This window comes from Emiliania huxleyi (genome assembly GCF_000372725.1).
Source record: "Emiliania huxleyi CCMP1516 unplaced genomic scaffold EMIHUscaffold_27, whole genome shotgun sequence".
Classification (NCBI taxonomy): domain Eukaryota; phylum Haptophyta; order Isochrysidales; family Noelaerhabdaceae; genus Emiliania; species Emiliania huxleyi.
In genome coordinates this window covers 373,009-387,545 of record NW_005200011.1, presented here as the reverse complement: position 1 = coordinate 387,545, position 14,537 = coordinate 373,009, and the positions used below count along the sequence as shown (strand labels likewise).

Sequence of the window (14,537 nt, the reverse complement as noted above, 5' to 3'; positions counted from 1 at the left end):
CCGCCCCCACCTCCACGGAGATCGCCCTCCACTTGCGGCAGGTCCTGGCGCAGCACATCTTCGACGCATTGCGCGATGCGTGGCACGTCTACCAGCAGACCGGCTGAGCAGGTCGACTGAGCTGAACAGGCTGGGGGAGGAGGCTGTGGGAGCAAGAGGGAGGAGGAGATGGTGGCGGCGCGAAGTACGAGTACGCGTTGCACAGCGGCCGCGCCCGGCGAGAGCGCGCGAGGTGCAGTCGGAGGCACCGCAAAGAGGGCCCCTGAGGGGGCGGCGATAGGTTGCCAGGTCCAGGTCCAGGTCCAGGTGGCGAACCGCGCGTGCCTGTGTGACGGTTTGACCGCAGCCGGCGCAGGTGGGGCGGGGCGGTGGTGGGATGCGGGGGGCGGGGAAGGGGGGGGGGGGTAGGGGGCGGGGAGCTGCTCGGCTGTCGCCGTGTGTCGTTGTGCGCGAAGTCGGCGCGATTTTCAAGCTGTGTATCTAGGGTGTCTCGACGACGTCCACAAATCAACAAAATCCCGTCTCGGGTCTGGACTGTGGTGTCAAACAAGGCGGGACAAACTACTACGGCTTTACTTGTAACACTGACTAGTTGCAAAAAGTCTCACGTGGAAAACCCACCAAAAACTCGTACCAAAAATGGGGTGCTAGTATGACACACTTGAGGCGAACTGCGGGTAAATAAATATTTTTGCACGGACGAACGCGAGCTCGTGGGGTCCACGAAAGCACCGCTTGGCGGTGTCAGAACCGCCCTCTTTGACCCTGGGGGGCCGAATCTGCGCCCTCTCGGCCCCGGCGGCGGTCCCAGAGAGGGCCGGCACGCGGGCTCCGCCGACGCTCTCGCAACGCGGGTCGCGCCGCGCGCCTCCCGGACGAAGCGTGTTGGTGCGCGACGGCGATCCTCGCCTGCGGGGAGCGGAGCACACGCGTCGGATGGCGAGGGCAGCACAAATATTGCACTCACGTCCCAGTATGGCAGCAGCCGGACGGGTTGGGTGGCGTGAGGGCAGGGTGGTGAGGATGATTCCACAGATCTCGCTGGAAATGGCCGTGTCCCTCCCGGGGGCAGCAGGCGAGCACACACCTCGCGTCCGAGCGCGCGTCGACGAGTGGTCGCCGAGAGATCGCCGAACCACGTTTCGAGTGCGCGCGCACACAGCACAGCTGCGGGTTGTAACTCGACTGCCGATCGCGCGTGCGGGATGTAAATGCAGCTCGCTGGCGCCAGTGCACGGTGGCAGGGACTGGAGGCTCGGCCGAAGGGGAAGAGCAGTCCTCAATCGTCACGTAGAGGTCGCTGGGCTGGATCCATCGAACTGCCACACACCTGGAGCGGAGGCACATCAGGTCTTGCGGCACACTCTCCGACAGATGCATGCCTTTTGAGCAAGCCCACGCGCCTCCACCGTCGCGTAGCATGCCAGCGGCACGCCGGTACGCCGACGAGTCGTGCGCGCTCGGCAGTAATCGGCGTTGAGACTGCCTAGCGCGCACATCGAGAGCGCCGAGTTGTGTTGCCGCGAGGAATCCTGCTCGAAGATGGGGTCCGAGCGGCGCCTGATCGCATGGGATGGATCAGTGGGGCTATCACGTGGGTACTAGGCCTGCTCAGTCAGGAGTTGGCGAGTGTGTGGGAGATTCACGCCCGTCGCTCAACGTCTGTTGAAAAACTGTTCGCTGAGCAAGCTCACGGTCGAGCGGGCTTGACGCGCGCTTCAGGATAGCAAGAGGCGTGCCCACTCCCCTGAGGAGCGTGCGGGCACGCCTGGGAATCGTTGTGGAGCGACCATGGACTGGGATGACAGCCGGCGAAGCGCTCCGCCAAATCCATGGCGCCGAAGCGCGTCCGCCCTCCGTGCTGCAAGCTTCACGGCGGAGGCTGTGAAGTCGCGGCATCGAGTTCAACCTGAGCGCACGCACGCACCGTGCTGGGGAGGAGTTGGCCTGCGAGCGGCGAGCGCTCCCGAGCGCGCGGCGCCCCGTTCTGGCCCTCTTGCGCTTTACCACGACAAAATCGCCTCCATTTTGCGCGCCTCCGGTGGCAACAACATTCGCTCTCACCTGGCAACCCTGTCTGCACGTCTCGCGCGCGCGTGAACAGGGCTCCAGGCCCCAAATTACGTGTGAGTGTTAGAGTTGTTTGGTATTGCTAAAAATCTCTCTCTCCGGTGGCAGGTCTAGCCGGGCCCGATTGATGATACTTTTGATGGTTGCGCGCCGGATCTCGACTCCACCGTGCTACGGTGCGTCCCAAAGCAAAACTTGTGGCAGAGGGGCCAGATTGGCCGATTTATAACGACGAGACAGCGTCTGAAGGCTATTTTGCGGCGACACCGATACGCGGTTGAGGGCCCACGGTTGTGGCTAGTGGAGGGTGCTGTACAATCCGAGGGCGTTCCCATGGCCTCACGGGCCCGGGCGAGGATCGTGGCTAGAAAAATCAAAAAGTATCATCCGTGGGGGCGAGATTTTTAACTGTGTAGCTCGATTTTGACCCACAACTACACAGAACGGCCCCAAATCGGCCCGGAACCGACCCGTGGGCCCGTCTGCCGCACCCAGCTCCGCCTGGGAGGGGCGCGCGCCGTTCCCCGCAGGTCAGGCGGGCCACGCAGACACGGCGGGAGAGCTTCCCGTGCCCTGTGAGTGCCGTCACGCCGCCTCAAATAGGTCCCAAAGTGGGGTTTGCCTCAAGTGGTATGAGCCCGATGCGTCGTAGAGTTCTTGTAACTTACTGTCCAAGCCTAAAATGTAAAAAGACTAGTCAAAAGAGAAAAGTCTGCGCACCGCCACAGCCGTTGTCGGGGACACACGATCCCGGCGTGAACACGCCGATCTGACAAAATCCCGAGTGCCTATCGCACGCGCGACGCGGCGCGTGCGGTAGGCTTTGTTTGAAGTCAAAAAAGTCGAATCAGAGCGCCGTCGGCGCTGTCCCCCGATTTTCTCCCCCGGACCGCCCGTCCGGCACCGCTCCGGGACGCACGCCGGCGAAGCACCATCAAGCTGCTGTACGGCCCCGGCATCGCCTCCCCTGGCTTAGCTAGACTGAGAGATATTGTGCACATGGAGCATGGTTAGTTTCTACAATCTATTACACCGACACTGAACCTCCAGAGCGTCACAAATCCGACCACACAGAGCACCGGGACGCGGTCGGGCGATCTGAGGCCCAACTAGGCGTATGCATCGCCCATCCAGGGCTATCACCTGGACCTATCAACAGGCGCCTGCGGCGCCGTGCTCAGGAGCTGCTGCTCCAACCTGTTCACACTTTCATAGTGGACAGAAACTCTCTATTGTCTACATTATAGACTATTTAAACTATATAAACTGGCGCAAAGCAGGACCAGGAGTCGGCTGCTCGCCACGTCTGCTGCAGGTTCTGCATCCCGTGGGCGCTCGTGCTGCTTCTTTACGCTCGCTATCTTTAGACTGGGTCCGGTACGGGCGGGGGCCCTTTCATCTCATCCCCCTGGGGCGGGAGCAGCCGGTCCTTGAGCGGCTCGAGGCGCAGCGAGCGGGTGGCTCTCGTCGAGCGGATCACAAGGCGGATCCCGCCCAGTTTAGCATCCGGCGGCCAACCCCTCCTAACCCACCCGTGTACCGCTCGCGAATCTCTCTCGTCTCGACATCGCTTAGCTCCAGGCCCCTGGCCAACGCGGGCAGCGTGTTTTCCACGTCGCCGTCGCGCAGGCAGCGCAGCAAGTTTTTCCTCAGAAGCGCGATGTCGATGCCCCTTGAGCTCGCCATGAGAGCAGCGTCCCGGTCGGCCAGGTCCTGCTTGAGCCGCTCCACAGTGCGATTTAGGCCGTCAATCTCCTTGGCGCACTTTTGCAGCCGCGCCTCGGCGGCGCGGAGCGCCCTCGAGGTGGACAACGGTGAGAGCGTGAGCGTTGATGAGCAGCTGCTGCTCGGCTCCGTCGCCAACGGCACGGGCGGATGGGTGCCTGACCGCGGCGGCGAGGCCGGCTCCACTTCGTAATCAATTCGGCGTACCATCGGTTCGGCCCAGTGAAGCGCCGCCGGGTGAGCGGCGGTCTTCTCGGGGTGTGTGCTCTCCCACCGCAGGTTTGCCGCCCGGCAACGCGGGTCGGAAAAGGCCCGCGCCATCTTTCTCCGAGCTGCCTCGTCCCGCTGCAGCGGCCACGTGTGGGCCTGGTGTGTGTGTGTGGGGGGGGGGGGGGGGGGAAGACTGAGGGTGGTGGATCGTGACAGCTCGAGTGTGCGGGCTGCCTGGGCGAGGCGCATGCCTTTGGGCCAAGGAGCTGGGCGGCATCTTGCCCTGACAGCACCCCCGCCTTGCGGTACACGGGCGCCCGCGCCTCCTCCTTCTCTTCCCCCTCTCTGTCCTTGACGTTGTTGAGACCCTCGAGGACCCGTTCGCCCGCAACCTGCTTCTCATGGTCGGAAAACGATTTCCTACGTCGGTGAGCTCCGAGTCGATTATTTGTAAGCGGAGCCTAGCAAGCGGCGCTCCCAGACCGGAAGGAGGTGGAGAGGCGCGCGGCGAACAGAGAGGCGGAGAGGCGCGCGGCGGAGCGCGGCGTCCGGACCTCGGGCCTTGGCGAAGGCGGCGGTGCCGGGCGTGCCAGAAGGTCCCTTGCAGCCACCCTCCTTGCGCGTTGCACCTGCGACGACGGGCGACGAAGCGACAGCTCAGCCCAGGTTTTGCATCTATCTGCAGCATATACCCGCTGGATCAATCTCAGTTCATTTCGGCCCGTAGACCCTGGCACTAGCAGCTGTCAACTACATTCTCGGGCACGGCTCCGCCTCGGAGTACTCCTTGCCCCTCACGCTCTCAAGCGGCACGCACTCATGCAGCATGCCAAGCAGCTCGTCGTCGAGCAGCTGCCCCTTGCTGCGAGCTTGCCGGCGCGGTTTGTGCGGCCGGCCGACGACGACGTAGAGTAGATGGCGGTCAACTGCGCAGGTGGCGGGCGCGAGGGTGGCGGCCAGGGCAGTATGAAGGTAGAGCTCTACGACGGTCGGGCGGTGGTCAACTGTGGCGGGTGCGAGGGTGGTGGCCAGGGTGGTAGCCGTAAGGTACTGAGGGCGTTTGCCGGCAGAGACGTTGGCCATGCTGCGGTGGATGAGCCGGTGGTCAAACACGATAGCGTCTCCTAGCGGCAGGAAGATCGTAGCAGGGGAGCACGGACAGCGGTGGTTTGCAGCACCAGCAGCGTGCCTGCTCGCGGATGCAGCACAACCTCTGTCGCGCCGTCGTCGCGAGGAAACTCGGTCGCGCCGTTGTGAGGCCCGAGCGCCACGAGTGGAACGATGCATGTCAGAGCCTCTGGTGGCCAAGTTAGCGCGCTCGGTGGCAGCGGGTCCGCCCACCAGTCAAAATGAAGAGAGACCTCCGCGATGGCCTCCTCTTGCTCTTCCTCCTCTGACCCGCTCTCTCGCCCCTCCACCCACTCCCATTCCTCCCATGCGGCTGGAGACGGAGCAACATTATCACCCGCCGCGACACACACCGCGTCTCTGCCGAGGACTCTCTCCATGAGCTGCCCTACCGGCTCGGAGTTGAGGAGGCGGTGCGCCAACTCTCCCGTGGTCGGGTGCCTGACCTCGATGCGGCGGCCGCGCCGCTCTCTGAGCTCAGCAAAGCGCGGCGGCGGTGGCGCGGTGGCGCCCGATTTCATTTGACGAAATAGCACGGCGCGCATCACTTTTTCCCTGCGGATGGTGGCAGAGCCGTCAGCAAAGGGGGGGAAGCAGGTCAAATTCAAGAGGGAGCAAGCATCTCGCCATCGTTCAACGGCCAGCTGCTCGCAGTGCGCGACGCCCGCGATGGCACCCGTGATGTGGCAGAGGCCATTTTTACGCAGCGCAGCCACTGCCCGGGCGCATTCCTCATCCGACATCGTCGCGGCTCGAGTTGCAAGTGCAGAGCGTACGTCCCCGCCCGCCGCAGTCATTTTTGTCTAGGTACTCTCTTAGGTTGTTGAGCACTTGAGCACTTGATAGGGCCGATTCCGCATGGTACGGGACCCCTCGATCGTCTCGCCCTCCCTCGCTGGTGTGTTCAGGGGGGGGGTTCATAACAAACACGGTACAGGATCGAGCTTCGAGGTGCACGCTGCAGAAGCAGTGTCGTCCCCCCTCTCCATCATCTCACTGGGAGACGTCGGCGGTGGTGGCGGTGTGACCGATCGAGCTACAAGAGGAGCTTGTTCAGCATGATCAGGGTGGGCGGAGCAGTACCTCACTTCCCCACTGGGTGAGCTTCAGACCTCCCAAAAGTCACAGGTACCCATCACCTTCGACCTTCGTGGGTTCGAACCACCGATCGGCATGGAAGCTTCCTGCTTCCATTTGTGTTTCCTCCTTTCTTACCTGTGTCATTTCGCGGGTGCCGGGTGGGTTAAGCAGTGCGCTGAGTGTGGAGAGGTGGGGAGAGGGGGGGGGAGGGGGGGGGGGGGGAAAAGGGGGGGGGGGGGAAAAGCTGGGGAAAAGGAGGGGGGGGGGGGGGTCAGCCCAAGAAGTAGCCCGCAGCCCCAAGAAGAAAAGGCGCCACAGCAGCCGCTCCGACGTTCACTCAACGCTACCCTCACGAGACCCCGTCCGTCCTTAGGTTGTTGGCAAAGCAAGACACATCACAGTGGGTGGAAAGCGAACTCACTTAACAGGGGTCGATTGGGGCGGGCCACCCTGTCCAGAGGCAGAGGCGCCTTTCTGTCTGGGATCTTGCGATCGTGGATCGAGTCAGCCCTCGGCCATAGAGCTGTCAAACGTTAGAGCTGAACAGTGTTGCTAGTGTTAACAGTAACAACAGAACAACAGTGGGGCTCCCCAACAACAGTAGCTAACGTTAGGCCAGCTGAACAACAATAAGGAAGGCCTGGCAGTGACCCACGACGATCTCCAGCGTCCAGTGCGGGTAATACCCGAAAATACCTGGAAAAACCCAGGTATTTTCGGGTTTTACCCGGGTTTTTGGCATTTTCTGCTTGCTGACCACTGAACAACAGTAACAACAGTAACAAACAGTAACAGCTTGGGCTGGGGAGAACACTTGAACAACGTTGAGGATTTCAGCCAACAATAGTGCAACTGTTAGGCCCAAAGTTAACGTTTGACAGCTCTACTCGGCCACGCTCTCCTCTCGTGGCTGATAAGCATTCGCAGACCAGGAGCACAGATGTGACTGCTCACCAAGGCCGAGGGGGGCACCCACGACACGCACCGGCCCTTCATTCACGAACCGAAAAAGGCCGCGCCCGGGAGGGACACGGCGATCCGGCGCGGGCGCTGGGCGTCCATTCCGTATGGCAGCTAGGTCGGCTCAGTGGCCCCGTCCACTTGCCTCCCACTTTGACACGTGATGATGAAGAGTCGCCCCCAAGCCGGCCAGGGCAAGGCGGAGGGCGAGGGCGGAGGACGGAATGGGCCCCAAGCGAGACGGGAGCGGACGGGCGGGGGGTGCAACGCACGGATGAGGGATGGCGAGGGCGGAGGGCGGAGAGGGGCCTCAGGCGGGAGCTGGGCGGAGGACGGAAGTCGGCGTGTCCGCATGGCATGGGCGGCGGGCGGTTCAGAGGGGCGGGGGGCGAGGGCGAGGGCGAAATAGGGGGAGGACGGCGGAGGAGAGGGTGGCGGCGGGAGGGGCGGCGGAGGCGGGAGTGTGGCGATGGGGGTGGGGGTGGGGGGAGGGTGGTGACGGCGGCGTGGGCGAGGTGGAGGGCGGCGTCATAGTCATGATAGTTAGTCCACATTGATTGATTGATAGGAAGGCGAAACACAGTCTGGCTCGGACACAACGCTAAAGACCCAGAATTTTATAAATACCGAAAACTCGGGTGTTCGTAAGAACCACATACAAGAATTCTTAAGGTACAAGCCTCTCTCACAGCACATACAAGAAAGAGAAAGCGCCGAGCCGGGCGGCGAGCACTTCAGCACTTCGTCGACGGGCGCCGATATGACCAAGTCGTTGCCACCTCGCCAGCCGAGCCCACTGTGTAAGCTGCCCGCCTGGTGCGGAGTCGATATGAGTGAGCTCGCCACGGCCGATGCGGATGGGGCAGACTCGCCGTTCCGTGACTCTCCGCACGGCGCAAAGGTGTGCATACGGGGAGGGTAGACGGCACGGCTGTGGCAGCCTCCCACAGAGCGCGCCGTGCGGACGTCGCTTATTCGTTGGAAGGAACTGCGTCGCTCGGGGCCTCACCCCTTCTTCTCCGCACGCCAGGTTGACGCACTGAGACTGCTCAAATCTCGCGGCGGCAATGCGTTTCGCATGCGGCTGTGGAATAGCCCTTGTGCCGCTGGGCAGTGCAATGCGAGTCGCTTCGCGCATGCTAACCTGACCAATGTGCTGCGGATGGCGCGCGGTACGGGTCGTTGCACTGCGCGCCCTGGATACCGCCACATCGTCCCCCAACTGTGCTGCAGGCTCGCCGAGTGGCTGAGGCCAACCTCTCCTTCATTCTCGACCTACACTATTCGGACTGGTGGGCTGATCCGCTCCACCAAGCCAAGCCCCTCGCCTGGCAGGAACGCGCCACCCACCCCCCGCTCGTGGTCGTGATTCCCTCGCTACTGCCCGCCACGGAGGTCCCTCTCTCCTCGCTCTCCGCCTTAGGATTTGCCACTGCCGGTGCTGAAACGCACCCTCCGCGCCTATACCCGCCGCACCGTCGCCGCCTTTGTGGCGCAGGGTACGCCGCCTGCGGCGGTGCAGGCCCGTGCATACGCGCCCACGTGCGTCGCACTGTGCACGAGCAGCGAGATTGCTGGCCCCGCCCTCCTTCCCAGGTTGGCAACGAGATCACTTTTGGGATGCTGTGGGAGCGACCCGGCGAGGCGTGTGCGCGCGGCGGCCGGCTCGCGTGCGCCGGCGACCTATTTGGCAGCAAGGTCGACCTCGCCGCCTGGCGCCGGCTCGGTGCTCTGGTGGACGCGGGCATGCGAGGGGTGAGAGAGGCGTGCCCCCGCTGCGAGGTGGCGACCCTAGATGCGCGATGGTCGCTTCATTGACTTCAAGTAAACTTCATGACGGTGTTCGCGCGTGCATGGCCGCGATGCAGCGGCCCCGCGTACTACGCAACATGCCTTTACGACGGTGCCCCTCTGTCTTTTTACCTCGCAGATTGCCATCCACACGAGCCTGGGGAACCGCATCGCCGAGTTCAGCAGCGTCGGCATCGGCGACTGGTACGAGCTGCTCCTCAACCACACCACGTCGCCCTCGTTCGACCGAATCGGCGCATAGCAAATTCGCCGCACACTCAGTCTCGCGGGTCAGAGTCAAGTTTGCCTCCTCTCGTGTTGCAGGTCTCTCGCTGTACCCGGCCTACCTCGCGCCGCACCCCTCAAGCCGGCCGGCCTCGGCACTTGAGAACATCGACGCGCTCGCGAGCCTTGCCCGACGCTTTCCCGGGAAGCGAGTCTACATTGCAGAGACGGCCTATCCTCAGCGCGGCACGGCGCCCCCACCTCACCGTTTCGCGGCGTCGCCCTTGGGGCAATACGAGTACTTGCGCGCCGTGCTAAGCCGGCTGGCCCAGGCGCTGCCCGAGGCGCAGCGTGGCGGGGTCCTGTGGTGGGAGCGGAACGAGAGCTGCGACGACGCGCTCTTCTCACCCTCCGGCGTCGCCAGCCCCGCGCTGCTCCACGGCTTTGTGCACGGGAGGCTCCCTCGGCGCGTAGCACTCCGCAAAACACTATTATAGTTCACTCTCTCTGAACTCAGTCATGGGGTGGCAACGTGCTCGTAGGCACCACCTCAAGGCAGCAGAGCCAAGCTCCTCCCGTGCTCGGCAGACGGTCTGCGGTTCATGGCCGCCGCCACGTCGGGGGCCATGTAAATTGGGAGCCGAGCGATCGACCGGCTCACACTAGCCAGGCCTGACCTTGAGAGTAGAGAGTGACTTTGGAGAGAACAGTCGCGAGTCGCCAGACATAATACTCGAGTGTACATACATGGCAGGCCAATCGGTCTTTGGTGCCATATGGTCTGCCGCCTCATGCACACCCCTCCCGCGCCGTGGCACCGAAACCCAACACAATCAGCAAGTTTCGCGTTATCATTTCTAATGCAACCGCCTCCTGGCATTGCTCGTGGCATTGCTCGTGCGACTCGTGGCAGGACACGTCGTGGAGCGATTCTAAGATCAGGTCTGCCACCTCCCCGCTGGAAAGTGAAATCTAAGTTTCAAATCTCGAATAAATCTCGAAGCACACTTGAATGCTCACTTGGCAGGTAACATATGCGCCACGCGCCCCAACCGCTCCTCTGGTCGCCGCCGGCCTCCGCGGCGGCGGCGATGTCCCAGCGCCACCCATCGGCCAGCCCTCAGATCGATCGATCGGCGCTCAAAGTCGGCTTCAGATCCGAGAACGCTGCTGGCGCCGCCGCCGATCCCAGCGGCGACGCCAGCAGCTTCCTCTGCTCTCCAATGCGCCGAGAAGCGACGCGGGGGTGCTCGGCCCACCGTGGACGACGAAGGTTCCGCCGGGCGCGCGTCGGCCGGTCCGGTGGCACCCTCTGCGCGCGGCACCTGCCGGCGCCCCGACGACAGCCGTCGCGCCACCGCTGATGGAGGGGCGGTCGGCGCCGCTGCCGCCGCGCCGCCGGTGGGAGGGGCACTGGTGGTGGCCTGGGCGGCCCTCCGCCGCCGCTCGGGGCGCCCGGGCAGCGGCGGCAGCCTGCGCCCGCGTGCTTCGAGCTGCCCGCTCGGTGCTTCGAAATGCCCGCTCCGGCGGCCCGCGATCGGCGCTATTCTTTTTTCTACTAAGCAAAATTCAAGCCAATTGAGGAAACTGAAGCGGGCAGGCTGGAAGCACTGAGGGACGGCCGATTTCCGCCCAGTGGCAGGCCTGATCTTAGAATCGCTCCGTGGAGTTCTTATGCCGGCTGCTGCTCGCCCCCCCTCTCTCTCCTATTCGGCTCAAAGGCCTTGTCGACGAGGAGCGGTGGTGCTCCCACGACGACACGTCGCCAAAGGTGCGCTTCGCGAGGAGCAGGGGGCGCCCTCGTATGACGATCGGCCGTCGATCCCGAGGCACGAGGGTCGTCGGTTGAGCTAGGGAGCCTGGCGATGGACGCCACCGCGACCCCTCGTGCATCTCTCTCGCCGTCGACGAGCTAGGGGCTCGCGGATGGCCGACTTTTTACATGACCAGTAAGCAGGACAGCCGTGAGTGTGAATCGGATAAGGCGTGTCCACCGTCTTCGTGGACGTCTGTCCTCGTGACACCCACACCCCACACGGCCTGTCTTGCTTCCCCACCCACCCTCCCTATTTTGTGCGCTGTCGCGTTTTGGGGTTGGTCCTGCAACGGTGTCTCGTGCGGAGCAGTGGTGTGCTGTCGCGCGAGGGTTGCAGGCGTGAGGGTCGAGTGGAGCCCCAGTCCTCGACAGGCTCTGGCCGTGAGCGCCGCCTCGAACTCGCCCGCGTGCGCGCGTGCGCGCCGCCGCGATCCACGAGCGCAGCTGCACCGCCTCCTTGCGCCCCTCGCCGCTGACGTAGATGCTCACCGCCTCGGTGTACATAAGAATCACCTCCGCGGGGCGCTCGTGCACGTGCTGCCGCGTCAGATTGCTAAGTACGGCGCGCTCTGGCCCTTCAGCACCGCTGCTCTCGAGTCGCGTGGCGCCCGCATCAAGCGCGTCAGGAACGTCTCGTGGCGTCCCTACGTCCGCGGCGCCTTTGACAGGAAGACCGACCGGCGCGGGCGCGTCGCGATCTTCAAGCAGACGTACAAGTCGTCGCCAGCCGCGCTGCAGGTCTTGCGCATCATCTCGGCGCAGGAGGAGATGTTCCACAACGGCAAGGGGCGCGGCGCGGCGCGGCAGAAGCAGACGGGCCGCTTCAAGAAGGTCAAGATCGAGACCGACAGCACCGCCTCGTACGAGACTGACCCGTTCAAGTCCCTCACGTCGTTCCTCTCCAACGCGAACGCGCAGGCAGGCGCGGGGGGGGACTGACTTCACCGACCACCGACCGAACTTATGTCCGACTTTTTGCAGTTTTCGCACATTTCCACCCAAAAATTAGAAAATAAATAAAACGGACACCTCTTACTGTGAGATGGGTAAAAAAAGGATAAGGAACACCAACAGCGAACAGAGCGCGTCAGAGGTCCCCGACCTTGAAGAAATTAGAAAAAACCGCAAGCCCCACCCAAAAAGTGACAAGTGTTGGGTGGGAACAAAGAACAGACAGTAACGATATGCTTGCCAAATGCATGTGACTGTGCGAACCGCGACGCTGCGCATGCCAAAAATCGACCTTCTTCGAGCGTCGGTCGCATGCGATGGCATCCGCGTCGCCAGGCGGCAGAAAGCCCGCCGCGGGGGCACATGCTGGATGCTCAGGCGCGGACTATGCGCCAACGCCAAAGCTAGGCGTTGCGTCGCGTCTCTTCGATGATCGCACGCGCCGCCGCGGGGGACATGTCGGGCGGGCGGCCGTCGATGACCTCGGTCGCGATGCGCGCCGGCAGGATCTGAGCCACGCGCTGCCACACCGCGCCCTCCTCCTCCGAGCCGGGTGCCGCCGGCCGCTCGCCAAGCAGCCTGCGCACGAGCTCGGCGAGCGCGCGGTCGGCGAACTCCTTGTGCTTGGAGGGGACGTGGCCGAGGTCGCGCTGCGTGCGCCGCTTGGCGTTGCACAGGTCGCGCAGCACCGCCGCGCGCGCGCCGAGAAGCGCCTGCGCCGCCTCGCGCCGCGGTGTGTCGAGGATTGGCCCCTGCGTCTCGAGCACGGCGCTGAGGCGGCGCCACGCATCTGCGTCGATGGCGAGGTCCTCGCTGTCCACCTCCTTGAGGATGGAAGCGAAGGCGGCGAGCTCGTGCGACTCGTCGTAGAGAGGCAGCACCGTCACCTGCGCAGTCATTCTCGGACCGGTCAACACTGATCAGGAATGCACCGTCGCAGAGAGGCAGCACCGCCGCCTGGTTGAGGAAGCGCTCGCCGCCCTTCTTGTAGTTCCACACCGTCTGCACGGTCGGCTCCTCGGCGCGCACGTGCGCGAGCAGCGAGGCGAGCGCCTGCGGGAAGCGACCAGGGAGGCTGAGCGCAGGGCCCAAGGTGGAGTCACACGTGCTGCGAGCAGCGAAGCGGGCGCCTCTGAGTCGGTGTCGGGGCCGGTAAGGATCTTGTTGGTGAGCCCCTCCACCTCCTCCGCCATGTAGCCGCACATCTCGCACCACGCGGGCGAGGCGTGCGTGATGACGTGCGGCCACTCGCTCGAGCAGAGCACGTACGGGTCCTCGCTCTCCAGCATGTCGGCAAGCTGCGCCTGCGACACCCTCCGCTGGCAGCGGCCGCCGCCCTTGCCGACGTAGCTAACGGGTGCCTCGGGAACGGGGTTGAGCTCGGGCGTCTCCTCTCGTGGAGCGACCGAGCCGTCGGTGATCGGCTGCGCGGTGACGAATCGCCCGTAAAAGTGCGACCCGCCCTTGACGGGCGCGACGTGCAGCGAGTTGAGGAATGGCGTGCCATCCTGCCAACAGGGGGAGGAGCAAGGGAGGGTAGGCCGGCGGGCGGGCGAAGGGTGGGTCGGGGGGGGGGAGGGGAGGGAGGCGGAAGCCAGTGGCGCGGGGACGCGTGTGGGGAAGTGTGAGAGGGGAAGTGACGGGAAATGGAGAGGTGTCGTGCGCCGGCGGGAGAGGGGTGGGTGGTGAGGCGCTGGTGTGGCCTTGCGGTAATTGATCAGCTTCACATTGACGGGCCGCTTCTGCTGCAGTGCGAGGCTGAGCGTTTCGAGCGCCGCCCGCTGCGTCTCCTCACCCTGAGGGGGGGAGGAGGTGATGCGTTGGGGGCTGCCGGCAGCGACAGCAAGGGAATGCGGCGACTTGCGTCGCGGCGACGGTTGGGTGGGGGGATGCTCAGATAAGCGCCTGTAGCACAGAGCACGTCTTGCCCGCGACCTCGATGAATGAGAAACCGCATGCCTCTTTCCAGGCGACATTGGTGTGGATGATGCGGTACGGCGGCGCCGACTCGCACACGATCCGAGCCTCGTCGGTCAGAGAGAGCGACTCGGCCAGCGTCAAGCTTCTCCTATCCGAGACCATGCCTTGCCCCCGGCGGTCGACAAAGTTGAGAGGGTCATCATCTCGGGCAGAGAGATTATCAAGACCGGTTGCGGCAACACACACTTGGAAAAAATCGTCAGGTGTGGTATCGGTTTGCGTATCGTATCGTATCGATCGCTCTCTCTTCCCTTCGCTCGGCGCCTCGCTCCTCGCTCGATGAATGAGCGGCCCGCGGTCGCCGTGAGAGCGCGCGTGGCGGGCGACGGCTCACCGATCGAGCGGACGCGGTCGCGCTGCGCGAGAGTGGGGGCGGCGGCGAGGCGAGCAAGCCACCCGGAGATACCCAGAAGGACGCCGTCGCGAGGGCGGGCGGCGGGGGCGGCGAGGGCGAGGCGCGAGGCGCGAGGCGCGAGGCGCGAGGTACGGGCGGCGTTGGCGCTTGGTTGGCGGCGGCATTGGCGGCGGCGGTGGCGCGAGCGGCGGCGGTCACGGAGCGGGGGGCGAGAGGGTGACGGCGAGCAAGACACCCGTGCGCGCT

The 14,537-nt window shown here is 64.2% G+C and overlaps 4 protein-coding genes across 4 annotated transcripts in view; 3 read left to right on the top strand and 1 right to left on the bottom strand.

Annotated features, from left to right (window-relative positions):
• EMIHUDRAFT_463538 (hypothetical protein) overlaps positions 1–107 on the top strand; it is a gene marked incomplete at its 3' end in the record, with an annotated part of 3,042 nt that extends 2,935 nt beyond the window's left edge. Inside the window, exon 6 of the mRNA XM_005776979.1 lies at positions 42–107. Within this exon, the coding sequence (XP_005777036.1) occupies positions 42–107 (66 nt within the window). The remainder of the gene's footprint in view (positions 1–41) is intronic.
• Positions 108–7,933: 7,826 nt separating this feature from the next.
• EMIHUDRAFT_101020 (hypothetical protein) lies at positions 7,934–9,226 on the top strand (the record flags this gene model as incomplete). Its single annotated transcript, XM_005776978.1, has 4 exons — positions 7,934–8,074; positions 8,407–8,568; positions 8,770–8,928; positions 9,104–9,226. The coding sequence occupies 4 exons, from the start codon at positions 7,934–7,936 to the stop codon at positions 9,224–9,226; spliced, it is 585 nt and encodes a 194-aa protein (XP_005777035.1).
• Positions 9,227–10,158: 932 nt separating this feature from the next.
• EMIHUDRAFT_354411 (hypothetical protein) lies at positions 10,159–10,719 on the top strand. Its single transcript, XM_005776977.1, has 2 exons — positions 10,159–10,666; positions 10,697–10,719. Exon 1 carries the CDS (start codon positions 10,224–10,226, stop codon positions 10,551–10,553), a length of 330 nt encoding a protein of 109 aa, XP_005777034.1. The 5' UTR covers positions 10,159–10,223; the 3' UTR covers positions 10,554–10,666; positions 10,697–10,719.
• Positions 10,720–12,100: 1,381 nt separating this feature from the next.
• On the bottom strand, positions 12,101–14,038 carry EMIHUDRAFT_450538 (hypothetical protein; the record flags this gene model as incomplete). Its single annotated transcript, XM_005776976.1, has 6 exons — positions 12,101–12,573; positions 12,724–12,843; positions 12,908–13,009; positions 13,087–13,464; positions 13,660–13,752; positions 13,892–14,038. The coding sequence occupies 6 exons, from the start codon at positions 14,036–14,038 to the stop codon at positions 12,361–12,363; spliced, it is 1,053 nt and encodes a 350-aa protein (XP_005777033.1). The 3' UTR covers positions 12,101–12,360.
• Between the last annotated feature and the right edge of the window lie 499 nt (positions 14,039–14,537).

What these genes read in the sequence shown, in the direction of transcription:
- EMIHUDRAFT_354411 (XM_005776977.1), top strand. Translation starts at nt 10,224, where the DNA reads ATGCGCCACGCGCCCCAACCGCTCCTCTGGTCGCCGCCGGCCTCCGCG.